Below are 27,664 nucleotides of genomic sequence, written 5' to 3' on the forward strand. Positions count from 1 at the left end.
GGGCTGAGACCCGCGGCACCCGGGGTGGGCAGCCCTGGGCGCGTGCTCGGCGGGGGCGGGGCGGCGTGCGCGCATGCGTAGAGAAGCCCGCGCTCAGTTGCGCTGCGAGCCGAGAAGAAAGCGGTACGCTGCGCGGCACGGAGCGGCACGGCGGCAGAGGTGGGTACGCGGCGGGCCTGGCACGGGGCGTGACAGCCTGCCACGGATCCTCGGGGGCTGCGGAGCCAGGTCGCCGGCTGTCACCGCAGCGGGGCGTGCAGAGGGAGGGGGCGTGGGGGTCCGACTGTGGGGCCTTGGTCCGAGGTGGGGCGCGGGGGCTGGCTGTGGCACGGAGGTCTGGGGCCCGGGCCGTCCGCCTGTCACTGCCCATGGCCCCCGCGGACCTCGGCTTCGCGGGACACTCACCCGGGGGCAGGACCGGCGCCCCCTGCCAGCCGCCGGCGTCAGTCAGAAGGAATTGTCTCTGTGTCACCCCTTCCTTGGGCTGCTTTCCGTCTGTGGGGTAGGAAATCCTCCTCTGGACTCGAAATTGCAACAGAATCTCTGATAACGTTCTGCCATCGAAGACTTGCAACTACTCCCTTTCCTGCCCTCTACTTGCCTCAGGATGACATGCCCGCCCACCTGTCGCCTTGCGTCTGAGCCCTGTCTGGTGGGTGCCCCCTGGGCATGGCCACTGGGCCGAGCGACAGAAGCATTTCCACAGGGTCCCTGGGCGCTGTACTATCGCAGCCTTGAGGAACACAGCTGGAGGTCGGGGATGGGCTACATCCGGGCATGGTTTTCTCCACGCAGGGGCACTGGTGGCCTGGGCACAGGTTTTCATCTGTGACCTTAGATGGAAACAGATGTGCTGTGGGCCTCCTGGATTACCACTCTCTGGGCTGACATGAAAGGCCACAGGTTGATTAAGGACCCGGCAGCCGGGCTGTGCCGAGGCAGAGATTGACTATTAGATTAGTGGTGTGCGGGGAGGCACAGGCCTGTGGCTGACGTGGCTGTGGTTGGGATGCTGGTGTTGTGGTCTTTCCTAGTTTCTTATTCCAAGTCATTAGTTTGTCTTTCTGGGACCAATAGAAGCTCTCAAAGGTGGTTTTCCTTTTTTCATTGTATGTTTGCTTGGGACTCAGCAAGGACTTCCAGGCCATTACATTTAAAAAGGACCATCCCATTATTGGACAGATTTTTCCTCCACTTGAGGGTAAGGACTCCATCTTCACATACTGCCCCCATCACATAGTAGGCATCTGTAAATGTTTGCTTAATTGTCTTAAAGCCAAGGATGCAGGTTCTTTTCAAGAGATATAGACCGGGAGAAACAAAACCAGATAAGAAAAGATAAAGAAATTTCACAAATGTATTTCAGTATATAAAGGTTACAGCCAGTGGAATGACCCCCCAATATGCACTTCCTTTTATTCTGAAAGTTGGGTCCTCAGCTAATCTTCTCAGCTCTCAGATAAAGCCTTTAAGTGAAGTGCTTATCTGGTAGTGAGTGCCCTGTTTAGAAGCTTGTCTTTCTCTGTCAACAGGGCTGGAGACATATTGCGTTCATCTTTGCTCCCCTATTGCCTGGCATGGAATGGGGGCCGGTATCTCTTGAAATGAACCAAGATGCTAAATAAAACTATTGTGGTGGTTTTCATCTGATAGTAAGGGTGACCTTCCGGGGGATGTAGAAGTAATCTAGTAATCTAAGCAGGCTTTCTTTTTTTTTTAATTAAAAAAAAATATATATATATATACTTTTATTGATTTCAGAGAGGAAGGGAGAGGGAGAGAGAGAATCATTGACCCGACTGCCTCCTGTACGCCCCACACTGGGGATTAAGCTTCCACCCTGGGTATGTGCTCTGACCAGGAATCGAACTGTGACCTTCTGGTTCACAGGTCAACACTCAACCACTGAACCATGCCGCTGGGCTAAGCAGGCTTTTCATAACAATAATAAAATTCACCCCCTGGATCTGTAAGTTCACCGGCAGGTGGGTCTCACCAGCTCTTGCTGACCACACCTGCCAGGACAATCCAGAAGGCCAAGTGACCTTGGGCACGCATTGTTGCTCCTAATTCTCATTACAGTCTAAGCCAACCTCAGATGACATATTTAAGTGTTTGCTTTTAGATGGTTTCTGGTTTAAAGTACATAAAGACAATGAAGCAGGTTATAAAAAAGCACTTAACATTTACCCTGTTCAATGTTTTACCTGTTTGAGCATACCTTTTCTGTTATGACAACTTTGTACATAAAAGAAAGAAGCCCTTTTTAACTTGAAACAGCAATTTCAGTGGCTGTTTCAAGTGTCACTTTCCAAATGGAGATAATGTCCAGGAAACAAAGCCTCAGGCTTTTTACTAAGAATCAACTTCAATTCATTATTTGATGATTTTTAAAAATTCCACACCAGTTTATTAAAATCATCATTCACATGAGGAGGGCCTGTACCCTGTGTTCTGTGGCTGCGAAGTTGAGTGAGTCTCTGCCCTGAAGGAGCTTACAGTGGAGTCAGGAGAAGGGCCGGTGAAGTGCGGCACTGGGGGGCACTCCCATTGAGGAGGACAGAGTTTGCTTTGGGCGGAGAGTGGCATTCAGCTGGCCTTTGGTGGGGGCTCCTGGGAAATGCTTGAGCTAAATTTTGAAGGTTGAATAGGAATGGCAAGACCATCGGAGGGAAAGAGCCTCCTGGGCAGAGACTGTGTATGTGAAGTAAAGGGCATGACCTGTTGGGAGAAGGGCAGGGAGTAGCTCTGGTGGTTGGAGTAAAGAGAGGGAGAGGGAGATGAAAGAGCTAGACTGGCAGCAGATTGGGAGAGGCCCTGAGTACCAGGCCCGAGTGTGAACTTTACCCTGAGAATGGTAGGAAGTCACCAAGGGATCTTGGGTCTTGTGAGTGACCAGTCAGATTGTGTTCTCCACTGGTAACCTGGCAGTGATTGCTGGGATGGATTGGTGAAGGGTTGCACTGAGACCAGGGTGGTTAAAGGACCACGATGGCGCTGACCGGTTTGGCTCAGTGGATAGAGCGTCGGCCTGTGGACTGAAAGGTCCCAAGTTCGATTCTGGTCAAGGACATGTACCTTGGTTGCGGGCATATCCTCAGTAGAAGGTGTGCAGGAGGCAGCTGATCGATGTTTCTCTCTCATCAATGTTTCTAACTCTCTATTCCTCTCCCTTCCTCTCTGTAAAAAAATCAATAAAATATATTTTTTTTAAAAAAGGGGGGACCACCATGGCACATCTAGAGAGACATAAGGCCCAGTACCAATGAAGGGCTGTGGAGGATACAGAAAGGAGAGCAATGAAATGGGACAAAGGAGGGGAAATGGGGGACATCTGTAATACTCTCAACAATAAAAATAAATAATAATTTTTTTAAAAAAAAGGGAGAGCAAAACCATGAGGCAAGTGGCTGAAGGGATGGGGAAAGGGCCAGGGCGAAAGGAAGACTCAGGGAGCAGTCCAAGATTGAGTGACTAGCAGCTGGGCCCATGCCACGCACAGTGTGTAGGAAGGGGGCAGACTTGGGAGCAGGTGCTGACTTTCAGTTTGGAGATGCTGAGCTGAGGGTCAGTAAGGCTTCCCAGCAGTAGGTGGATCTATGTTGGTCCGGAGCCAAGGAGAGTGTACTGGGCTTGAGAGCATTTTGGGGACTCCTTTCTGTGTAACAGTAAAGCCAGGGAGTAGTGGAGTGGGCCTTTGCAGGAGAGTGTATGGAGTGAGAAAAAAAAAGACCGAACCCTGGAGGCACCTAATGTTTTATGTCTATAAAACACAGAGTAGATAAGCTAACAGAGTTTTCATTAATAACCCCTTGCCTTTTTGGATTGTGGGGGCAGATAAGTGGACTTTTTATTTCTGTGACAAAGGCCCAATTTGTTGGTTAGAGTAAATAGCAAGATGTAAAATGCTCAAGGTACAAAAATCACACAATTCCGGGGACTTTCCTGTCTCACATGCTTATTTGCCTTTTGGGACACTTCCAGGTTGTCACTCATCTCAAAGGACCACTTTCCACCCAGACTGAGGATTGGCCCTCTCAGAGCATTCTCACAATTCGATCTCTGAAAAAAGGTCTTCTCAGACCCAGAGATAGATCCAAGGTTGCAGAATTTTTAAAAATATATATTTTATTGATTTTTTACAGCGAGGAAGGGAGAGAGATAGAGAGTCAGAAACATCGATGTGAGAGAAACATCGATCAGCTGCCTCCTGCACAGATGTGCCCGCAACCAAGGTACATGCCCTTGACCGGAATCGAACCTGGGACCTTTCAGTCCGCAGGCCGACGCTCTATCCACTGAGCCAAACTGGTTTCGGCTAAGGTTGCAGAATTTTTGGGGTCCCCCCGCTGTCCTTTCAGGACCCCAGTTTCTGTGTGGTACCTCAGCATCAGCAGCAGGTGGGACTTTGGAAAGACTCTATTAAGGATAAAGAGGCCAAGTGTGTGGTGGCTCCTCCCAAGTCTTTCACCCATACTGAGGGGCAAGGAGAGAGGGCAAGGAAAGGCTGACATTTCTTTTCTTTAAAAGGTTGCCACACTTTTTTAAAAAAATTTATTGATTTCAGAGAGGAAGGGAGAGGGAGAGAAAGATAGAAACATCCGTGATGTAAGAGAATCATCTATCAGCTGCCTCCTGCATGCTTCATACTGGGGATTGAGCCCGCAACCCGGGCATGTGCCCTTGACCAGAATCAAACCCGGGACCCTTCAGTCCACAGGCCAGTGTTCAATCCACTGAGCCACACCAGCTAGGGCAAAGGCTGATACTTCTAAAGGAGCCCCTGTCTGCCCACAGGACTGGCCCAGCCCCTGGATAATTGCACAGGCCAGTAGCAGTTATTTTTGTCTCTGGTACCTGCTCACTTAGAAGATGTGAGATAAGATCTCTTTCTGTTCTGTATAGTTATGTCTGCGGGCCTGGTTGGGTACTGCACAAAGATATGCTGTCAGGGGTCACATGTCAGCAATCATGGTTTCTCCTTCCATCCCACTCAGGCATGCTCTCTTCTTTTACAGGTGATTGAGAACACACTACATATGGCTTAGCCTGTGTCTCATAATCTGAAACTGTGTGTCTGCTAACTGTTACACTTTTAATGGGTATACCACATACATTGAGGGTTGTTTACCAATGGGTGATTCTGTTACCAATAAAAGCCCCTCCCTGTATAGTGTTCTAAATGTAGGTCATTACCTGCTTCCCACCAAAAGCTCCCCTCACCTCTGTCCCTTCAGCCTTTCCTTGAATCATTTTGCCCTTGTTCCCTAATTCTCCTCTAATTCCTTTTCTGGCAAGGGTTGTTCTAGCCTTCATATCTTGGTAAACCTGTGGGCCTTGGAAGGACCTGGGAGTATACATTAACTCCTCCTGCCTCTGGCATGTTTCCTGTCTTCCTGGGCTGAACCGTCCCCGCCTCCTTGGACACAGGAGCACTTGGCTTCCTGACAGCACTGTGAACCCCAAAGGCCTCTGTCTCAGGTCCTTTGGCTTCTTGGAGTCCATGAGGCTAGTCTATAGAATTGTCTTAATCTGAGCCACAAATGGCACTCACCGGCCTGCCCCCTTAAAGAGCTGAAGGGCTTGCCAGCCCAAGTAGCTGAGGCCCTGTCCTATGCCCATGCTGTTTCTGCTGCTTCCTGGACCAAGGCCACCTCATCTTTCAGGATTCAGCCGAGATATCGCTGGCTCCCAGCCCATCTTTCCTCATGGACAGGGGGCCCAGACACCCTGTGCTTTCCTGTCATAGCACCTGTACCTGAGTTGGTATGGCCAGTACACCCATGTCCCCACAGCCAGAAGCTCATTGAGAGCTGGAACTGGGCCTCGCATCTTTGTATTCCAGTGCTCAGTACGCTGGCATTCAGGAAGTGTCTTGAATGCCTATTAAAATGATTAAACCTGCAAGATTCCCTCCTGGCCTGGCTTTATTGTCAGATCTAAAAATACTTGCAGAGAACCTGCTATGTGCCCGGCCTTCTGAGGCACACCTGTTGAAGGCACCCTGCTTGGAATTTTAACCAGTCAAAATTCTAATGCTACTGACAGCCGCGTTCTCTTTCTCTGATTATCGTTCTGTGCAGCTAGCTGGTTTACATCTTGTGCCTGGGGGGTGTTTTCCTAGACATGTTGGTGGGAGGACCTTTGAGCTCAGAAGACAAAGATCCTAAGTTAACAGAGCCCCATTCCAACCCCAGCCCCTGCCTGTAGGTGAGCCAGACCAGGCTTTCTGCTTGAGAAAGGGATGCAAGGAACTATTTTGAGTGGCTAATGAGGTTGGGACTCTTTCCTGCTTGGGGCCCCACATCACAGGCTCAGGTGCCACGGGTAAGACCTGCATTTGAACTTCTGACAGGTGGCAGGCAGATGGGCCAGCCAACTGGCCTGCGGTGCTGTGACTAATACCTAATGGTTAATGGTTACACCCTTTGTAGCTGGCACGTGCCCTCCATTGTGTGCTACTAGCAAAGGGCCCACTATCAAGTTCCCCGGTAACTGGCTGCCTGATAGTCACTGTGGAATGCCAGTTGCCATTAATATTTGAGAAATTCTTGTGCTCTGTTTCAGGGCTGAGGCAGAGCATGGCCTGCCTTCCCATCGTGTGAAGATGCCTGCTCGGAGGGTCACATGCCTAAACAAGTTGGTGAATGTTCCCAGTTGTTATTGTTTAGAATTAAATTTTCCTCTTGGGCCCAAGTGATTTGGGCTTTTTCTGAGTCTCCATTTGTTTCCTCTTTCCTGGGTACACGAGATATAGTGTGAAACACCTGGCTCAAAAATCACAGTATAGTAGAAGAGCTGGACTCATAGCAGGTCATCACAATGGGGTGCCAAGAGTTAAAACAGATTTGGATAAGGAGGGGGAGAGAGCAGCCAGGTTCCCCTCAGCCCTGCCTGGGAAGTTGGGAAGGGCTGGTGAAGGAGGGGGCATTTGGGCTGAGGCTTGAAGTAGATTGGACCTAGAGGAGAACAGGTGTGTCCTGACTTTCTTCCCGGCTGTGGACATGCCCTGTTCATGTGTCCCGGGGGCTGCAGTTGGTGCAGTTGCAGTGGCAAAGCTCCTGAACCTGCCGTGGGAGGGCAGGTAGGGCCAGGTCCTGAAGGGATGGCTGGGGAACCAGAACGTGATTTCAGGTAGAGAGTGGGGCAGAGCACAGTGGGAGTCAGAGCTGAGCATTTTGAAGTCACGTAGGGTATGTGAAGAATGGGAGATATTCAGGAAAGCAATTGGAAGTACAGGACTTGAGTTCACAAGAGGATTCTAGGTTGAGAAAAGGAAGGACTCCTGTAAAAGGGACATTTAAGAGACAGGCAGAGGAACAGGAACAGCTACAGCCAGAGAGGTGAGGAGACAGACATGAGGGAAGGGTTTCAGGAGGCCCAGGGAGCGGAGCCCTGAGAGCACTGGGGTCAGCTGTGTGTGCTTCGGGGAGATAAGGGACCAAAGGTGTCTGTTAAACGATCTGGCAGCTAGGCAGTGAAGGTGGAAGGGGTGGGGGACAGAGGTAGCCTTCTCTCACCAGAAGTTTGACAGGGAAGGAAAGGAGGAGAGGCACAGCTGGAGTGGAGTGTCAGGTTCTGTGAGTGGCTGTTTTGGGGTCTCTATAAGCAGCAAAGAGGAAGCATTAAAAATGCAGGAGAGTGGGGGTCCCCAGGAGGTGAGATCCAGGACCAAAAGTGGGGGTTCAGATCAAGAGCAGGGTCAGAGAGGAGAAGCAGCTCCTGCCTAGCACCCCATTCTCAGGAGAGAGGGAGGGTGAGGGTTGCGGGTGGATATGAAGCTGTAAGTTAGTGGGGGGAATAGGAGAGGGTGTCTCTGAGGCATGCCAAGAAGGGCTGCCAGGTCATGAGCCGGGCAGCGTGATGTTTCCCTCTACAGTTGGTGTTCGAGCCTGGAGAAGCACTCTATCAGTCTGGCTTCTCCTGAGGGTTTTTCCCACGGCTGAGAGAGGAGCACAGAAGGGGCTTGATGGGACAGGTGTAGGCTGAGCAGGCAAAGACATAAAGCCACAGGGGGCTGGTAGGTGAGGGAGATGGAGTCACGCGGGTGGGAAGAGGGCAATAAAGAGCTCTAGGAAAAGATTAGAAGAGAGTGGGATTGTGATATGCTACCTCTGGGTGGAGCAGTTTCTGGGGCTGACCGGGTTGTGGATAAAATGCTAGCAATATAAAGGCTTCTGAAGGTGAGGAGCTTCGCACCAGGGCTGCCTACTCAACCCTCAAGCCCTGTGATGGCAGCCAAGGAATGGAAGCCATGAGCTGGAATGAGAGGAGACTGGTCCTGGGGACATTCTGGAGAGAGAGGGGCAGAGTCCTGGGGAAATACTAGGGGAGGGGCCAGCAGGGTCCTGGGGAGGTCCTGAAGAGAGGGGGCAGGGACTGGGGAGAGCTGGCTGCTGTCTGAGCAGGAGGAGGAAGGGTGCATTCTGGGAGCGGATGAGGTAATGGGTTGTTTCCACAGACAAGTTCCAGAGAAAGATGGGAGGTGGGAGTGAGGTAGGTAAAAAAGGGCACCAAGGCAAGGGAATGTGGAGGATCAGTGACAGTGGTCACCGCAGTCAGTGACAGTGTCACCAGCAGCCATCGTGGAATTGGGAGTTATCCTACAGCTGGGGCCGAGGGTGGGGAGATGAGTGTCCCCCACCTGGGGTTCTAGACAAAGTCCTGAAGCTGTGTCTCTGGGGGCTACAGCAGATTCCTGGGTTGGGATTGGTCATTTCCCTGGCCTCTCCCCATGACTGGGTGGGAGAACTGGGCCTCTCGTGAGGAAATCAAACTTGACTCAGGCTTGAGAGGAAGGTTCCTGCATAATATAATAGGAGAGGGTCCATATCACCTGGAGTGCATTTTGCTCCAGGCCTGTCCCCACCCCTCTGGTTGTCCAAGGTGGATGGCTTCAGGAATATTTCCTGACTCCTTATCTCCCTCCACCTTCTCCTGCACAGAAACCTTTCCAGCTGTCCCCTGGTCCCTGCCCCCCTACTGTAATGCCCTGCAAGCTAAGTTACACTCAGCCATCCAGATGTGCATTCCCCTCCTACACACAGGTTATTTTCCCTTCCCTGTCTTGCTGCCACATTCCCCACCTGCCCCATCACTGGCACTCTGAGCATCTCCTTATCAGGCAGTGAACATGCCCTGTAATTGCTGTGTCTTTCCTATCCTCAGACCTCACACACCTGAGGGCTGGAGTGAGGTGCTGTCACCTTTGCATACCTGTCCCCTGATGCCAAGTTGGTGTCGAGGGACTCAGTCATTCTGCTCTGTCCTGGCTTGCTCTGCCTCCACAAGCTCCACCTCACTGGGGATTGATGGTCTCTAAGAGAGAGGGACTACCCTCTGGCCAGCATGGCTCAGTGGTTGAGCATTAACCTATGAACCAAGAGGTCACAGTTCGATTCCCGGTCAGGGTACATGCCCGGGTTGTGGGCTTGATCCCCAGTGGGGGGCATGCAAGAGGCAGCCGATAGATGATTCTCTCTTGTCATTGATGTTTCTTTCTATCTCTCTCTTCTTCTCCCTTCCTCTCTGAAATTATATATATACTAGTAGCCCGTTTGCACGAAGATTCGTGCAATAGACCTTCATTCACCTGGCTGCCTGCACCAGTTTTCTGCCGGCACCAGGGACCCAGGCCTTGGCTGTGGCCACCACCTTCTGCCTTCTTTCAGGGTCGGGGCTTGGCCCCGGGCGGTGGCCTTGGGCTCGGCTGCACCCAACATCTCTGCTAAGGATCGCAGGAGCCGACCCCCAGTGGTTTCCTGTGATCCGTGCAGGCTCCCCGCTGGTGCCCAAGGCCGGGAAAGCCTCGGGCTCTGCCACACCCCAACATCCCTGCAATGGTTTCCTGGTGGGCGTGGTTGTGGGCGTGGCTTGGTTGGTGGGCGTGGCTTGGGCGTAGCGAAGGTGCGGTCAATTTGCATATTTGTCTATTATAAGGTAAGATATGTGTGTGTGTATGTGTGTGTATATATATATATATATATATATATATCCTATATAATAAAGATGTAATATGCAAATGGTTGTTACGCCGTGAAGCATAACGACCGACCGCTTAACAACTGGATCATGGGTCAGCAGGAGGGTGGGGCAGTGAGCTACAAGCTGGTGGTGGAGAGCTACAGGAGGGGGCAGGGCAGGAAGCTATGGCGGGGGGGGGGGAGCTACAGGAGGGCGGAGCATCGGGCGGAGAGCTACTGGAGGGTGGCAGTGAGCTACTGGCAAGCTACTGGCGCATGGATTCGTGCGCAGTATGTGTGTGTGTGTGTGTGTGTGTGTGTGTGTGTGTGTGTTTAAAAAGATAGAGGGACTACCTAGAGAACAAATGTTCTGAATTCTGCTATGGGGAAACTGAGAGGGGTGTGCATTTTTCACATGGAACTCTTCAGGCCAGAACAGAGCACCTTATTGCCCCTCCTTTCTGTCCTTGCCCAGTCAGTCATCTGTCAGGCTGGAGCTGCAGCCTCCTTCCTCTTAGTTCTTTGTTTTCTGGTTCCACTCCTGGGAAACGGATATAAGATTACTCAGACTTGGAGAGGAAGAACTGAGGCACAGCAGCTGACACCCACAGAGCGTCCATCCTGTCTTGTGGTACAGTGACTAAGGCCCAAACAGGCCGAGCCCTGGGTCCTTCAACTGTGAGCTGTTCTGGCAGCCATGGTGGGGTGGTGATTAGGCCGGGGCTGGGCAGGGGGCAGTAGGGGTGTGTAGGAGTCCTGGGAGTGCCAACCTCACTCTGCACAAGGCTGCCTCTTGCCCAGTGGCACCACATTTGGCACTTTGGAAGAGTCCTGGTGTGTGTGTGGGGGCTGTCTTTGAGGTCAACTGGGTGAGAAGTTCAGGAGCCAGCGTGGGCCTATGGGCTGAGGGCTGGGTGTCTGGGCAGGACCTTGGCACAGCAGCCCCGGGTTATGCCTACAAACTAAGCTGCTCTGGCATCAATTTCAAAATGGAGTGCTACCTCTGCCCCACCAAAACCCTACCCCTGGGCCAAAATTCTCTGTTCAGCCCTTGGGTGCTGCCCCCCACCATTGGTCACTTTGTCTGGTAGAATCCAAACCCTGTTCAGTCTCTTGGGTCCACCCCATCTTCTCCATTTTCCCTGGCCAGGCTTGACTCAGCCTTCCTCATGCCTCCTCTTCTGGACTCTGCCCTCCTTCCTCCTGAGCCACCAGGGGGATTTTTCTAAAATGCATGTCACCTGTTGCTTAGCCTCTCCTCCAGCTCCTTAATGTGGAGGATGACATCCAGTCTTCTAGTGCAGTGGTCGGCAAACTCATTTGTCAACAGAGCCAAATATCAACAGTACAACGATTGAAATTTCTTTTGAGAGCCAAATTTTTTAAACTTCAACTTCTTCTAACGCCACTTCTTCAAAATAGACTCGCCCAGGCCGTGGTATTTTGTGGAAGAGCCACACTCAAGGGGCCAAAGAGCCGCATGTGGCTCGCGAGCCGTGGTTTGCCGACCACTGTTCTAGTGCGACTGGCACGAAAGACCACCAGCCCCCCTCTTATCCCATCTTCAGCCACCGCCTGCCTTAGGCTCCCCAACTTGCTGTGCCCTCTCTCATGCACCATTCTTTACCTTCGCATTGGATGGTATACTCCCCATCTTTATGGTACACTTGGGATATCATTGCTCCTTCTGCAGTGCTCACGTGGAGTCAGTGTCCTGCCTTGGTGGTCTTCCAGGGCCCTGCCTGGCCTCACAGCACTTCCTGCTTGGGCTGTGATCATTACTCTCTTGTCCCCAGTGTCCATCCCAGGACCCGGCACAGAAAAGGCAACTCAATATGTCTGTCAAATCAATAAAAATTTGGGACAAGGGGGGTCATGATGGGGTACTGGGCCCCCCAGGAAAGGTGGTGTGAATGGAAGGTGTAGTGCCCATGTTGGTTGGTGGTTAAGGTGGAATCGCCCAGGCTTAATGTAAGGGTCTCTGTCACATGAAAGTAAATTTGTTTTCAAATCCAATTGTTTGGGAAAATAATTTTCCCCACTTAAGAGGTGATAAACACAGAGGTCTTATGACTCATTAGACCTGGACAGCAGGTGGTATTGAGAAGCCAGCCCTGAGCTTGCTGAAGAGGGAGCATGAATGGGGCTGGCTGTCCTACATGGGAGAGGCGTCTTAGGCACTGTGGGTTTACTGTGAGTGTTCTGACAGATCAGGGATAGTTCTCTCTGTTTGGGGACCCCACAGGTACCTCTCTATATCCCAGTTTCCTCCTCTATAAGGTGGAGCAAATCCCCATGCCATGGGGTTGTCCTTAGAATTAGAAATAGAAATGCAAAGCTAAATCGCCTGACAACCAGCAGCTGTGGGAATTGTGTTTGGCAGCCCCTGAAGATAGGGTGGGAGAGGTCCTGATAAACCCCAACTGCTTGGTCCTGATGTCTCCCACCCCACTGTCCACAGTAAGGTCTTACCCTTCCTTCTGTAGCCACTTTTCCTCCCGCCCTGGTCCTGATCAGAAATCTTGGAGGGCTGCATGCATAGCAAGTAGGTTCAGGGCGGCCTGGCTGCTCCCACCCCAGATGGCCACTTAACTCCTTCTGTGGGCACAGGTTGGGAGTTCTCTGTTGGGGCTGTGGGCCTGCAGCCACTGAAGGGAGCCCCTAATACATTGGGTCTCATCAGAGTCTGATGTGAACTTGCCCTTGGCAGACCCAGGGCAGTGTACTTTGGACAGAGGGAGCACTGGTCATCATGACAGGATGGGGAGTTGGACAGAGGTGTCACCGACATAGCAAGATAATATTTTGGGGAAATAGAGGTCACTCATTTCCATGTATGTTTTTGTTTTTTTAAGAAATGTTTGCTTTCCATCAGGTAGCCGGAATTCTCAAAACAGACACAGTAATTGTGAGGGAAAGGGATGTGAGGGTCCCTGGAAGGGCCTTTCTGGGTGGGAAGCAGCAGCACAGCACAGAAGGGGAAGAAGGTCTGTCAGAGTAGCCACAGTGAGAGACTTGTGTGGGTCTGTGGGAGAACCTCAGTGGGGGCCTCCGGTGGCTGCTCCTCTCTCGTGGGAGGGGGTACTCCGGCCCCTCTGCAGGACTGATCAAGCATTGACCCACCAAAACCCTGACACTCCCCAGATACCTCAGAGCCAGTGCCAGGTCAGGGGACCCCAAGGAGCACTAACTGAGATGCCCTTGGGACATCTGAGCTGCCCTGGCATGTCAGGCTAGGCTGAGTGCTTTCTATAAACAGTCTCAGCCAATCCTGACAATTGGCTTTTAAACATATCCATTGAATCACATCCCTTCGCTGCTTCCCACTCTGAGTCCCTCTGTGCTTATAATAAAATTCAAACCTCTTCCTGTGCATGATCCATGCTGTGGGTATCTCTGCTGCTCATGTTCTTGCTCACTGTGCTCTGCCATACAGTGCCCTTATTGTCCCCAGAGCACACTAGGCTTGTTCCTGCCTCAGGGCCTTTGCACTTGCTCTTCTCATTGTCCAGAGTGACTTTTTCTCAGCTCTTCTGGCTGCTTCCTTCTCATCACTTAAGCTCAAATTGGAAGAGGTTTGCCCTAACGACCCTAGCTAAAGTAGCCACCACCCTGCAGACAGGCTATGTGGTTGGTGTCCCCATTATCTGAAATGATCATTGTCTGCAGTTCTTGGAGTCTAACAGGATGAGTTGAATTTTTCCTCTTTTCCCAGAAGTGCAGGCCAGGCTTAAAGCTGAGGATAAAAGACACAAAATACAGGTGACCTTTGAACAACATGGGGATTAAGGGGCCCTCTTGAAGAGAGGATCAGGGGACCCACGGTGCAGTTGAAAATTCACATATAACTTTTGACTCCCCAAAAAACTTTACTAATAGCCTACTGTTGACTAAAAGCCTTACCAATAACATAGCTGATTGACACATATTTTTGTATGTTATATATATTTATATACTGTATTCTTACAATTAAGTAAGCTAGAGAAAAGAAAATAGTATTAAGAAAATACATTTAGCTTTAGCTGGTTTGGCTCAGTGGATAGAGCGTCGGCTAGCAGACTGAAGGGTTGGTCCCAGGTTTGATTCCGGTCAAGGGCACATGCCTGGGTTGTGGGCTCGGTCCCCATTAGGGGGCAGCTGATTCGATAGATCTCTCTCATCATTGATGTTTCTATCTCTCCCTCTCCCTTCCACTCTGAAATCAATAAAAATATATTGATTTTTAAAAAATAAAAAATAAATTTGGGATCTTGCAATTTATTTAAAGAAAGAAAAAAACAAAGAAAATACATTTACAATACTGAAAAAAAAATCCTTGTATAAGTGCACCTGTGCAGTTGGAAGCTGTGTTGTTCAAGGGTCAGTGGTACTTCCCTACATTCCAGGCAGCTGGGACCAGCCCCCTCCCACTTCAGAGAACTAGCCCTCCCCCCACCCCCATTCCTGTGCAGTGAACTTGGAGGGTAGCCTTTAGGTGAGTGCAGTGTTTATGGTGAGAAACCATTCGCTCCCTTCCTCCTGCTCTGAGTCTGAGGGAACGTGCACCTGCTGGCAGGGCCCTGCTGGCTGCCTGCCCTGCACTGCCTGGGCAGGGGTGAGTGGAAATCAGAGAGAGTGGGATGTCACCCACACCCCAGCCAGTGAGCCCCAAGTAAGAGCTGAGCCCGTAGATGTTGCATGGGGAGGCAGATTGTGTTTTCAGCTCTGTTTTACAGACAGGCACCTGCCTTTCAGGAAAGAGCCATGGCTTGTTTGAGGTTCAGGCAAACAAGTGGCAGAGCTGGACTTTGAAGCCAGGCTTGTCTGACTTGAAATTGGATCATTTCCCACTTTTGCTCCTGCCTCCCTTCTCTCCCTTGACCTTTGTCAGGAGCTGGGGGACTATGGAGAACAGGTGAAGCCATGTTTTGTGTTGGGGAGCAGATGGTGTAGACAGTGTTGTATGATGGCTGCATGCTGCAGGTGGAATAACAGGGAGAGAGCATCACTTCAACCCTAAAACTTACGTAAGCTCCAGAGTGTGAGTATCTAACGGAATGGTTTTGTTTTTTATCTGTTTCCTACCTCCTGAGTTCCCCGTCTCAGTAGCCAGCCTTGAAAATCTAAATCAGCTGTGAATGTGTGTGTAAATATAAGAAAAGGCTTTGTAGGATATAATATGTGAGCAATGGTTGATTATCTTAGGTGGAAGAGGAAGTAAGAATGAAGGGAAAACGTAAACAGGATTTTACATTTTTACTCTGTAATTGTGTACTCTTTGACTTTTTTGTGATTATGCATTTGTGTAAAAAGGAACCTAAGGAAACCATCCTGGACCTGGTTTTATAGATGCCTAAGAAGGTCACTGCAAGCCTGTTTGTCCGGCCCCAGAAACAGCATGTTCTCTTTCTGGATGGAGGCTTGGGGAGGAGGCCTACGGGGGTCCTGGAAGCTCCTTCAGGGTCTCCTGCATGTGGTCTTTCCTCAGAGTCCCTCTGAATCCAGTGTGTCTCTGGGCAACTTGCTGCAACAAACAAAACTGTGGGTCCTGTCTGAAGGAACTTTGCAAGGTGCGATAATCACTTTTGGAGTTTCCAGTTTAATATTCAACCTGAATCTGAGGCCAGTTGAGTGAGGGTTGGTGCTGTCCTGCCCTGCTCTTGTTCTGTTTATAAACATGTTTATTGCCCCGATAAGGAGCTGGTTCTTTTCACACAAACAGGATGGGCCTGGGGTCCCTCCAGAGGTTAGTGGGCTCAGAGCCTAGAATGAATGAAGGATTTAAAAGCTATAGGTAATTTGCACATGGAAGATTGTGGAGTGCAGCCTGGGTATGGTCGTGGGTGTGTGAGTGGGCCTGTTGGCCTGGTCTTCAGAACCTGGGGAAGAAGGAAATATTCTCCGCCTTTTCTCCCAGAACAGAGCAAACAAATCAACCCCAATTTGGGTGGTTTTTTTTTCTTCTGAGGAACAAGGTCCCAGCACTGGCAGCAGGCCTGGTTCTACTGTGGGTGAAGCTTTTCCAGTGTGATATATTAAATGGATGTTGTCAGAAAAACTTATTTTAATTAATGTTTTCTGTGGGAAAGCACAGTATCAATGGATATTATACTGTATATCCAAAGGAATTGGAAACAGGGACTTGAACAGATACTTATATACCCATGTTCACAACAGCATTATTTATATTGCCAAAATGTGAAAACGACCCAAATGTCTACCAGCAGGTGAATGGATAAACAAATTGTGCTCTATTCATATAATGGAATGTTATTTAGCCATAAAAAGGAATGAAAATCTGATAAATGGAGGCAGGGACAGGGATGAACAGATAAAGCACAGAGGATTTGGGAGGCAGTGAAAATACTCCATATGATACAGTAATGAGAATATATGTCATTTTACATGTGTCCAAACATATAGAATGTATAACATCAGGAGTGAGCCCTAACTGGTTTGGCTCAGTGGATAGAGCGTCGGCTTGCAGACTGAAGGGTCCCAGGTTCAATTACAGTCAAGGGCATGTACCTTGGTTTCGGGCACATCCCCAGTAGGGGGTGTGCAGGAGGCAACTGATCGATGTTTCTCTCTCATCGATGTTTCTAACTTTCTATCCCTCTCCCTTCCTCTCTGTAAAAAATTAATAAAATATATTTTTAAAAAATAACACCAGGAGTGAGCCTTCATAAATCTGTAGATTTGGGGTGATTATGTTGTGTCAATGTAGGTTCATTAATTATAACAAATGTACTACTCATGGTGGGGGATTTTGTTGTTGTTGTTAATCCTGACCTGTGTATATTTTTTCATTAATTTTTAGAATGGAAGGGAGGGGGAGAGAAAGAGAGAAACATTGATGTGAGAGAGACACATAGATTGGTTGCCTCCCGCACACACTGACCAGGGCCGGGGATCGAGCCTGCAACCAAAGTACATGCCCTTGACCAGAATCAAACCCGGAGCCCTTCAGTCCATGGGCTAATGTTCCATTCACTGAGCCAAATGAGCCTGGGCATGGAGGAGGAAGCTATACATGTATGGGGGAGGGGGTAAATGGGAAGTCTCTGTATCTTCCTCTCAATTTTGCTGTGACCCTAAAACTGTTTTAAAAAATAAAGTGTTGCCCTAGCCAATTTTGCTCAGTGGATAGAGCCTGTAGACTGAAGGGTCCCGGGTTTGATTCTGGTCAAGGGTACATACCCGGGTTGCAGGCTCCATCCCCAGTAGAGAATGTGCAGGAGGCAGCCGATCAATGATTCTCTCACACCATTGATGTTTCTGTCTCTCTCTCCCTTCCTCTCTGAAATCAATAAAAATATATTGAAAAAAATTTTTGATTCATGCTATAAACATAGATGAGCCTTGAGGACATTATGATCAGTGAAATAAGCCAGACGTAAAGGACAAATATTGTATGATTCCACTAATATGAGGTATTTAGAATAGTCAAATTCTTAGAGACAGAGATTACAATGGTGGTTGCCAGGTGAAGGGGGAACGAGGAGTTAATGTTTAATGGGCACAGAGTTTCAGTTTAGGAAGATGAAAAAATTTTGGAGATGGATGGTGGTGATGTTGCACAAACAATAGTGTGAATGTACTTAATGCTACTGAACTATACACTTGTAAATGGTAAATTTTTTATGTATATTTTACTACAAAAAAGTATCAAAGTGCTTTCTTAAGATATCTTCTCACAATACAAGTCTTACACTATAATTCTTTACTTTCCACTCAATGTTCTTAAGATATTTTTTGCTTTTTATATTTTCAGATGAATGTTCTAGATTCAAGAGAAACTGGGATGATCTGGTCATTTACTAAAACTCACTGAAGCAAACCCTTGTGACATCTCCAGACACTTCCACCATCACAGGCAGAAAGGTTAGTCTGAGGTACATGGGCAGACTATTGTAAAGGCCAAGGACAGTAGCCTTTAGCAAAAACTGTTAAATTGTGGTATTCTCAACATAGACTTCTGTCTTGCTGTTCACCTGCAGTGACCTATCAGCCAGAATCTCACATAGCACATTTCACCCATTTTTAAATGTCTGCCTGAATTTCAAAAGTTGCCTCAAATGGAGAGACAGGGTCAAATCCCCCAATATTTCTGGTTCATTTGGATATAAAAATGTCTAATTTTGCCTTGGCCGGTGTGACTCAATTGGAGCATTGGCCCACACACTGAGGTTCAATTCCCAGTCAAGGGCATGTACCTGAGTTGCAGGTTTGATCCCCAGCCCCAGTCGGGAGGCAACCAATCAATGTGTCTTTCTCACATAGATGATTTTCTCCCCCGCCCCCCACCCCTCCCGCTTCCCTTCTCCTCTCTAAAAATCAATGGAAAAAATATCCCTTCCACTCTCTAAAAATCAATGGAAAAAATATCCTCGGGCCCTAGCTGGTTTGGCTCAGTGGATAAAGCGTCGGCCTGCGGACTGAAGGGTCCTGGGTTTGATTTTAGTCAAGGGCACATGCCCAGGTTGTGGGCTCGATCCCCAGTAGGGGGCGTGCAGGAGGCAGCTGATCAATGATTCTCATCATTGATGTTTCTATCTCTCTCTCCCTCTCCCTTCCTCTCTGAAGTCAATAGAAAATAAAAAATAGTGATATTAAATATATATATATCTGTCCTTGGATGAGGATTAACAGACAAACAAGAAGTCTAATTTTGAAGCTGTAACAGCTTTATTTATTTCTCAGCCCTGATGTCTACTCCTCACTAGTATTTCTCCTCTGGAGTACCTGTCTAAAACCTAGCTAGCATGTTTAGAAGGTTAAGAGCTGGCCTCTGAATTCTAACCCAGGGACAGTGGGGCAGAGTAGGGTGTGCCTTCCTCATGATACACAGCTGATTAAAGGCCTGAAACCTTCAAGAACTGAAACAAAGCATATCTTGACTTAAATAGGTCCCCTTAACCAGTGGACCCTTTCATAAGGCCCACAGGCCGCAGGATGGTGGTGTGTGGGAGCCTGATAGGCCTGCGGCCCCTAACTGAGAGTTGTGGTCAGGCTCTCTTTTGAAGCCCTTCCAGGAACTTATTTCTAGCCTCTTGATATTCATAATCTGTGTGACCTATTACAGCAACTTGATAAGCTCCATGAAAAGACATTATACTCCCGAGTTCATAGTGAATTCTCAGAATATCCACCTATCTTAAATGGAGCCCTTGTAATACTTTATATAGTCAAACTAAAACATATTCTCTAAAATGAGAACCTTTATACACATGTATTACGCATGGTTTTTAATCCTACAAGGCATGGGGTGGCAAACAGGTTAGCAGAAAATCCTCCAGAGGTGGCTGGAGGATTTAACTGCTCTTTGCCCCTTCCTGGCAGCCCAGGGTCCTCCCCGCAGGTGCAGCCTGCACTATGGACTCCCAGGGGTACAACTGCTTTGTGGACAGAGACAAGATGGACACTGCCATCCAGGACCTGGGACCCAAGGAACTGAGCTGCACTGAGCTGCAAGAACTGAAGCAGCTGGCCCGCCAGGGTTACTGGGCCCACAGCCACGCTCTGCGGGGGAAAGTGTACCAGCGCCTGATCCGGGATATCCCCTGCCGCACAGTCACGCCCGATGCCAGTGTGTACAGTGACATTGTAGGCAAGATCGTGGGCAAGCATAGCAGCAGCACCCTGCCCTTGCCTGAGTTTGTGGACAACACGCAAGTGCCCAGCTACTGCCTGAACACACGGGGTGAGGGTGCTGTTCGGAAGATTCTGCTGTGCATTGCCAACCAGTTCCCTGACATCTCCTTCTGCCCCGCTCTGCCTGCGGTTGTAGCCCTGCTGCTGCACTACAGCATCGATGAAGCTGAGTGCTTCGAGAAGGCCTGCCGCATCTTGGCTTGCAATGACCCCAGCAAGAAGCTGATCGATCAGAGCTTTCTGGCCTTTGAGTCTTCCTGCATGACATTTGGAGACCTGGTGAACAAGTACTGTCAGGCAGCCCACAAGCTGATGGTGGCCGTGTCGGAGGACGTCTTGCAGGTCTATGCGGACTGGCAGCGCTGGCTATTTGGGGAGCTTCCCCTCAGCTACTTCGCTCGTGTCTTTGATGTCTTTCTGGTGGAAGGTTACAAGGTGTTGTACCGCGTTGCATTGGCAATCCTCAAGTTCTTTCACAAGGTGAGAGCTGGACAGCCACTTGAGTCGGATAACGTGAAGCAGGAAATCCGCACTTTCGTCAAGGACATCGCCAAGACCGTGTCTCCTGAGAAGCTGCTGGAGAAAGCATTCGCCATCCGCCTCTTCTCTCGGAAGGAGATTCAACTTCTTCAGATGGCCAATGAGAAAGCTCTGAAGCAGAAGGGTATCACCGTCAAGCAGAAGAGGTAGGCTGGCCTCTGGGCAGGCTGCTGGGGCCCACGTAGGGTGGGGCTCTGGTGGAATACATCCTGGGGACTTAGGCATGAGCTTGTCCTGCCAGCCTCTTGGTCTGCCTACTGCCAGCCGGCCATCTGTCCATGGATAGGAAATGACAGGAAAGGAGAGAGGACTTTCCTGGTTACAGCCACGGGCTGCTGAGGCAGCTGTGGGAATGAAAGGCACAGGTTACTGTCCTCGGGCCTGAGGCCCATGACAAACCTGGGTGTTGACCATGTGGTCAGAAGACCAAAGAGTGGGCCAGACTGGCTGCCTCTGGTCATTGTTGTTGTTGGTTTTTTTTTTGCTTCTGGTCATTTCACAGCGGCCCCTCTTCTACCCCTCCAGCTCTGGGCTCACTTGCTGCTGGACATGCCCCTGCCCTGAACTCAGACCCCTGGGGAGCAGGGATGGGAAGGGCCCATGGTGTCCTGATCTGTCTCGGTGGCAGATGGCATGACTGTAGGTGTGAAGGCCTTTCTTCCAGGCCAAAGGCAGGCATGTCCTAGACATCAGTACTGACTACTAACCTCTCCTTGACTGTTTTATTTTTCTTCTTCTTCTCCATGTCCGTTGCTTCCTCCTGTTTTTTCAGTGTTTCTAAAAGGTAGGTCTGGAAACCACATCTCCATGCCTGGATTCTCTCTGTCTTCTGGCCTGGCTATCCTGGGGCCTGGCTGCTTGTGCTGGCTCTCAGGGCTTGCTTCAGAAGTGCTGCCTTGGAGCCTGGCTGATGTTCAAGAACCATCTGTTTGTTCTTTTGTCTGTGTGTCTGTCTGTCTGTCTGTCTGCTCAGTTGCCTCAGCTGTGCTCTCTGCTCGTGCTTGGCTGGCCTTGAGCAGTGTCTTGCTAGAGCTGACTCACTTTCTGTCCCCATTTCTTAGAGAAAAGGTGCTTTTGTCCTTGTCTGGGCTGGGCACTCTCCCCTCTTCATAAGGAGGGATGGGAGTGGGGCTCCAGGGGACAGTTCCACCCTCTTTCTTCCTGAGGGTACCTTGGACCAGGCTTTAACCTGGCTGCACAGGTGAGAAGTTCCCTCCAGGCTTAGCTTTCAAGAGATCCAATGCACACCCTCAGGGTAGGGGGTATGGCCAGGCCTGGGGTTGCAGGTGTGCTCTGAATCTCTCCTGGCTCTCCCCAGGCAGTTTGTGCACCTGGCTGTTCATGCGGAGAACTTTCACTCGGAGATTGTCAGTGTGAAGGAGATGAGAGATATCTGGTCGTGGATCCCTGAGCGATTCGCCCTCTGTCAGCCCCTCCTGCTCTTCTCCTCACTGCAGCATGGGTACAGCCTGACTAGGTAATGCTGGGAGACTGGGGAGGCGAGGCCTGCCCTCCGAGGCCCCAAGGCATGGACTCTAAGGGTCAGGTGGTGCTGGAGGGGCAGAGGGAGTGGTGAAGTTGTCCAGCTTCTGGTTCTATCTGTGCTTCCAGGAAGTCACACTGACAATGGGCCTGTGAACCTTGGCACCTGGGTGAGGCCCTGCCTCTTCTTGGGGCCCTAGAATTGGGAAGCCCTTTTCTGGGCTTCTCTCACTCCCAGGCCACCCAAATCCAGGGGTCGGTCATTACCATACACGCCACAGCTCCACGTCCTCATGTAGGCATTGTGATGACATGGGAGCTTACAGAACTCTAAGAGAGGACGACTCAAGGTAACAGGCTGTGTGGTTCAGTACTCCCCACCCCCACCCTGTCAGTCCACAAGCCAGGAACAGGTTGGCCCTGTGGGGCTGGGGCTGTGCTGGCCTCCCAGGGCACACTGCCTCCCTGGCAGCTCTGTCAGGTTCAGCACTCACTTGAGCCTCAGACGCTCTGGCTTGGGTCACAGGTGACCCAACAGAGGCAACACAGGCAGAATTGGCCCAGCCCACGTGGCGGGGACTGTCTGTAGCCCCATGAGCATTTAGGCACAGCCAGAGCTACATTTAGGGACAGCTAAATGGAGCTGCCAGGGCTGCCAGCCAAGTGCTGGGCACCTGGAGCCACCACAGTGGCAACCTCAGGCTTCCTCACATGCTTCCCAGTGCCAGCAGGCTCCCACATGCTTGGACTCTGAGCTTTCCTAGAGCAGGGACCTGTTCCTCCCGTTTTTGCTTCTCCGAAGCACCTGGCACACAACTCTGCCTGCTGGGGGGTATTTGCCATGCTTCACACCAGGGCAGACAGTCCTGCAGACCCTGGGGGGAGCTCCATCTTGGCTTAGAAGAGTGCCCAGTCCAGAGTGTTGTTAGGTCCTTGGCCACAGTGCCTGGTCCCCAGGAGATAAGGAAATGCAATTCCTAGGCCCGCCTGCCCCTAGCAGTCCAGGTTGCTCAGACGCTGTGAGTGCTGGTCAGCAAAAGCTGGCTAGAGGTGGTATGGGGAAGGAGTTCAGGAGAACTGCTTCCCATCAGGACTGGCACGTGTGGTCTCTTCCCCCAGGTTCTATTTCCAGTGTGAAGGACACGAGCCCACCCTCCTGCTCATTAAGACCACACAAAAGGAGGTGAGCAGGGACCAGAGGGAGCCTGGGGTTCTGGCCTCTGAGTTTTGGGGACTCTAATGCCCTCAAACTGGGCTTCTTTGGGACTCTGCTGCTCTTGTGCCCCTGCAGCCTCCACCCAGCATTCCTGCACTTAGGGGCACAGAGCAGAGCCACCCTCCACAACAAAGTGAATCTAACCTCCCTATCTGACCCCCAAGTACCCAGGGCCTCCTTGTTTCCCCTGAGGGTCCAGGCCCTGCTGAAACAGCCTGGCTATTTAGGAGGACCATTGCAGAAATGCTTAGTAAGTGAGGCCCAGCCTCCTCCCACCACAGTGGGCCAGCACCAGGTGGGTCAGCTGCCTTCACCTGCCTCCACCCCCTAACAGGTAGTTCTCAGGGCCCTTTCTGCTACAGTACCTGTCCCCTGGAAAGTTACCAAGACTAGAGAGGTCAGCGCTCATGTGCCCCCATCCTGTCTGCCAGTGGTAGAGGCTTTTTTTTTTTTTTTTTAAACAATTTCACTTGAGGTTTTTTGTGTGTTTTTTTAAATATATATATTTTTATTGATTTCAAAGAAGAGGGAGAGGGAGAGATAGAAACATTAATGATGACAGAGAATCATTGATTGGCTGCCTCCTGCACACCCCCTACTGGGGATTGAGCCCGCAACCCAAGCGTGCCCTTGACTGGAATTGAACCTGGGACCCTTTGGTCCGCAGGCTGACGCTCTATCCACTGACCTAAACCGGCTAGGGTGGTAGAAGCTTCTTGTTCAAGTGGCTCCCAAACCTGCACCCATGGGAGTTTTAGGTTCCTCTTCCATTCCAGACTCTCTGTCTGGGTTTCCAGGAGGAACCTGGGCATCTGTATCGTAGCAGGTGACTGATTGTCAGACACTTGGGGAAAACCCTGCAGCCACTAGGGGACTTGACTTTAATGGTGAAATCAAGCACTTTGCTGGCTGACTGGGGGTTGGAGAATGTTGTTGAGCAGGTGTACTTCCTGGAAGCTCTCATCTGAGGGGCTGATGCCCAGCATCAGAGTGTGGACATGGGGCTCTTCCCATGCTTGAGGGCCAAGGAGGGAAACAAAATGAAAATATCCCAAACGAGCTGATGACAGCCACCCCCTCACCCCCACTGTCACTGCTAACCCCACGCCCTCGAAACTATTACTCCCCACACCTCTCTTCACCTTCTTCAGCTCTTGCCCTCAAGTGGGAGTGGAGGGTTCAGTGACAACAAGCTGTGATGGTACCATGGCCCCTCAGCAGGCCTTAAGCAAGGCATGCTCTTGCAGGCCAGCATGATGCAGCCTCACCTTGGGCCTTTCTCCCCAGGTGTGTGGAGCTTACCTGTCAACAGACTGGAGCGAGAGAAATAAGTTTGGAGGCAAACTGGGCTTCTTTGGGACCGGAGAATGCTTTGTGTTTAGGGTGAGTGGGTTTCCCTGCAGGTGCTCTAAGATCAACAGGCCCAGCGCCCCCATCACCCCTGCTCACGTGACCCTGTTTACTTTTGTTATAGCAGTTACCCTACAGGATAACCTCCCCGTTTTCTTCTGGTTTGTGATCATTAGACCATGAGATCCATGAGAGCAGGCAGGCCCTTCCCTGCCTTGTGTGGCACTGTCTCCTCAGCCCTGGCAGGCGGCCTCATACACAGTGCTCTTCAATGAAGATTTGTGGGAGGAAAGTGGCCAGAAGGGCCCTGCAGGGCATAGTGTGCCAGCTCCTCATACTGCCCTTTCATCTTCAGTTGCAGCCGGAGGTCCAGCGCTATGAGTGGGTGGTCATCAAACATCCAGAGCTGACTAAGCCAATGTCCTTGGAGACCACTGCCACTCCATCCCGGCACTGCCACTCCATGTCCTTGTCCTCATCCTCAGACCCTGCTGACCGCCTCTCACCGTTCCTGGCCACTCGGCACTTCAATCTGCCCTCCAAGACTGAGTCCATGTTCATGGCTGGGGGCTGTGACTGTCTCATCATAGGTGGGTATCTCCCTTCACCTCAGGCTGGTCTCACTTAGCCTTGGAGAAGGGTACAGGTTCATGGGTAGCCAAAGCCCCTGGGTCAGTCATTGCTAACTCAGATGGCAGGTGCCTCACCTGAAGGACAGGCAGAGCCCCCGTGATGCCAGAGGAAGAAAGCAGGCATGAGGAGCGGGAGTAAGGGGCAGGTATTCTGGGTAAACCAGCTGGGAAGTGGGCTCTAGCCTAGAGTTTGGACCCGGGCTGAGAGCTGGCAGGCTTTTGGAGGGTCGAAGGTCGGCCCTGTGGTTTTAGGCCTCTAGCAAGCTTGGGGCAGGGACAAGTGGAGATGTTCAGGGGCAGGAGAAGAGCACCTCCAGGGCGGTACCAGCAGAGGGGCAGCCACTGACTGAGCATCCTGCAGGTGGAGGGGGCGGCCAGGCTCTCTACATCGATGGGGACCTGAATCGGGGCCGCACGGGCCACTGCGACACTTTCAACAACCAGCCCCTCTGCTCTGAGAACTTCCTCATCGCTGCTGTGGAGGCCTGGGGCTTCCAGGACCCCGACACCTGCTGACAGGCCTGTGCTGATGGTGACTGAGCTGCCACTGTGGGATGGGGGGCGGTGGGGTGGCCGGGCTCTCTCTTTAGGGAAGAGGCAGTTAATGAAGATACCCTCACCACATGCATAGGCAGCATTGGGATACAGCTGGGGCCCTGATGCTGGGCTGGACAGGGGTACCTGACTCTGCTAGGACCTGCTCAGACTTTCTGCTGCCTCCGCCTTGGTCTCAGGCCCTGGCTCTCCTCTGTGGGGCCATCCCGTGCCTAAGGCCTAGCAGGGGGTATCACTTGCAGCCCCTGATCCTTAATCCCTTCATGGTGGACACAGGACTGGAAAGGCAAAAAGAACCGGCTGCCAAGTGTGGGTCTGAGGCACCCCCTGCTGGTGCCTCTTTGCATGGCTTCTGTGCAAGGCTCTGCAGCCTCCTGCCTGCCTTGCTGCTGTGGTTCTCCAGAGGTGTGTTGGTCCTAAGCAGACACGGGTGCCCTGGGGACTTTCTTGGCAGGAGCATCTGCCTCGGGCTTCTAATCCAGTTTCCTCCTTCCCATGCTGGCCTCCTGGGGCTGCCTCTTGGACAGTTAACCACAAGGTGAAAGAGGTTGGGGAAGGCAGGATCTATGCTGAGCTCTGGGCTCCTCCCAAGAGAGGGCTAAGGGCCAATGGGATGAAGGACCAGAACGGACATCATATGTTCTTATGTTTCTGCAGAGTCTGAAGCTTCTTCTGGGCCTCGCTGTGAACTCACACTTGGAGAGGCCTCCCAAGATGGCTAGGGGAGGGCCCTCTGACCTCAAACCAGCCAGCTCCATTTCCAGGGGCCTGCCTGGAGAAGCCTGGACCCACAGAGCCTTCTCCAGTTCTCTTCCTCACAGTCAGAACCTCCTAAGCTCTCCTGCAGTCTCTGTGGTGGCCCCATTTCTCCTCCATGTCGCTGCAGTGACCTGGTTCCCAGGATCCCGTCCGGACTCCTCATCATATCGTGCTTGTCTCATCCAGTCCTCCCCACAAATCCGTGTACCAGGTCTGCACCCTCCTTAGCTCCCTGCCCACACAGCACCTTCAATGCAAGCCCCTCTGCATGGCACGTGTGTTCCCTCTGCATTCCTCTCACAGCACTGTGACCGGCTACATAGTGTGATTTTCTTGTGCTGCCACCTTTCCTCTTCCACCCTGCCCTGCCTGGTTCTGCACTGGACTCATGCACAGTAGGTGCCAAGTGAAGCTTGACCAATGAACTGCAAGGAGCAGCCCTCTTGCCCTATGACCTCCCTCAGCTGGTCCTGAGGGCCTGGGCACCCAGGAGGGAAGAGGGGAGAAGCAGACACCCAAGTGGCTGTGCTGCAGGTGCCAAGGATTACTGCCCTCCAGCCAGTCCCTCCACCCCCAGTGTTCCTACATACCACATCCCTGCCCATCTGTACACTGTACTTGCTCTTCTTGTGGTGCCCACCTACTCTGTCCCCTACTCAAACTCCTCTGAGCTAGACCACAGTGGGGCTGAAGAAAGGACCAGGAGCCCTGTGTGGCTTTGGAAAAGCCAATGAACTTATTTGGAATTCAGTTTCCCCAACTGTAAAATGGGACCAGTCCTGCTCTGCTGTCCCTCCAGGACTCTTGAAAGGCTGTGAGGGGAAAGGTGCTGGGAAGCAGTGTCACTGCTGACCCACCACCCCAGACCGCTGCAGCCCTCGCCCCTCCCCCTTCCTCTTAGCCCCTACAGCCCTCGCTTGTATTTTGGTGTTATTAAACACGGTCTCATTACATAGTCCAAGTTTGGTCTCTTCAACCGGAGGGACCTCCAGGGGCTCTCCCCTCCAGGCTTATCACCAAATGGGACCCCGGAGGCTGTACCCCACTATGCTTGTCAGTGCTTTATTGCCAGAATGGAATGTTGAAGGCCTTTTAAAAACATAGCTTTTCAGCCCTAACTGGTTTGGCTCAGTGGATAGAGCGTTGGCCTGCGGACTGAGGGGTCCCAGGTTCGATTCTGGTCAGGGGCATGTACCTTGGATGTGGGCACATCCCCAGTGGGGGGTGTGCAGGAGGCGGCTGATCGATGTTTCTAACTCTCTATCCCTCTCCCTTCCTCTCTGTAAAAAAATCAATAAAATATGTTTTTAAAAAAACATAGCTTTTCAAAAGCAGCTAAAAGTTTTTGTTGTTGTTGTGTTAATCTTCACCTGAGGATATTTTTTTCATTGATTTTTAGAGAGAGTGGAAGGGAAGGGGAGAGACAGAGAAAGATCGATGTGAGAGAGACACGTCAATTGGTTGTCTCTCACATGCACCCCCACCAGGGCCGGGGATTGAGCCTGCAACCAACCTACCTGCCCTTGACCGCAATA

At 51.1% G+C, this 27,664-nt stretch overlaps 1 protein-coding gene across 3 annotated transcripts; it reads left to right on the forward strand.

Moving 5' to 3' along the window:
• Positions 1–27,426, forward strand: TBC1D24 (TBC1 domain family member 24). Of its 3 annotated transcripts, none has more exons than XM_079761727.1 (9): positions 1–159; positions 17,716–17,829; positions 19,289–20,281; positions 21,454–21,612; positions 22,737–22,800; positions 24,121–24,216; positions 24,539–24,773; positions 25,177–25,347; positions 26,028–27,426. In XM_079761727.1, the coding sequence occupies exons 3-8, from the start codon at positions 19,317–19,319 to the stop codon at positions 25,329–25,331; spliced, it is 1,674 nt and encodes a 557-aa protein (XP_079617853.1). In that variant the 5' UTR covers positions 1–159; positions 17,716–17,829; positions 19,289–19,316; the 3' UTR covers positions 25,332–25,347; positions 26,028–27,426. The 3 variants fall into 3 exon arrangements, with proteins under 3 accessions (XP_079617853.1, XP_079617852.1, XP_079617854.1); XM_079761726.1 differs by having other exon boundaries at positions 17,716–17,825; positions 19,284–20,281; XM_079761728.1 differs by lacking the exon at positions 1–159 and adding an exon at positions 14,737–14,982 and having other exon boundaries at positions 17,716–17,825; positions 19,284–20,281.
• The last annotated feature ends 238 nt before the right edge of the window (positions 27,427–27,664 follow it).

The sequence above is a fragment of the Cnephaeus nilssonii genome (genome assembly GCF_951640355.1).
Source record: "Cnephaeus nilssonii genome assembly, chromosome: 2".
Classification (NCBI taxonomy): Eukaryota; Metazoa; Chordata; class Mammalia; order Chiroptera; family Vespertilionidae; genus Cnephaeus; species Cnephaeus nilssonii.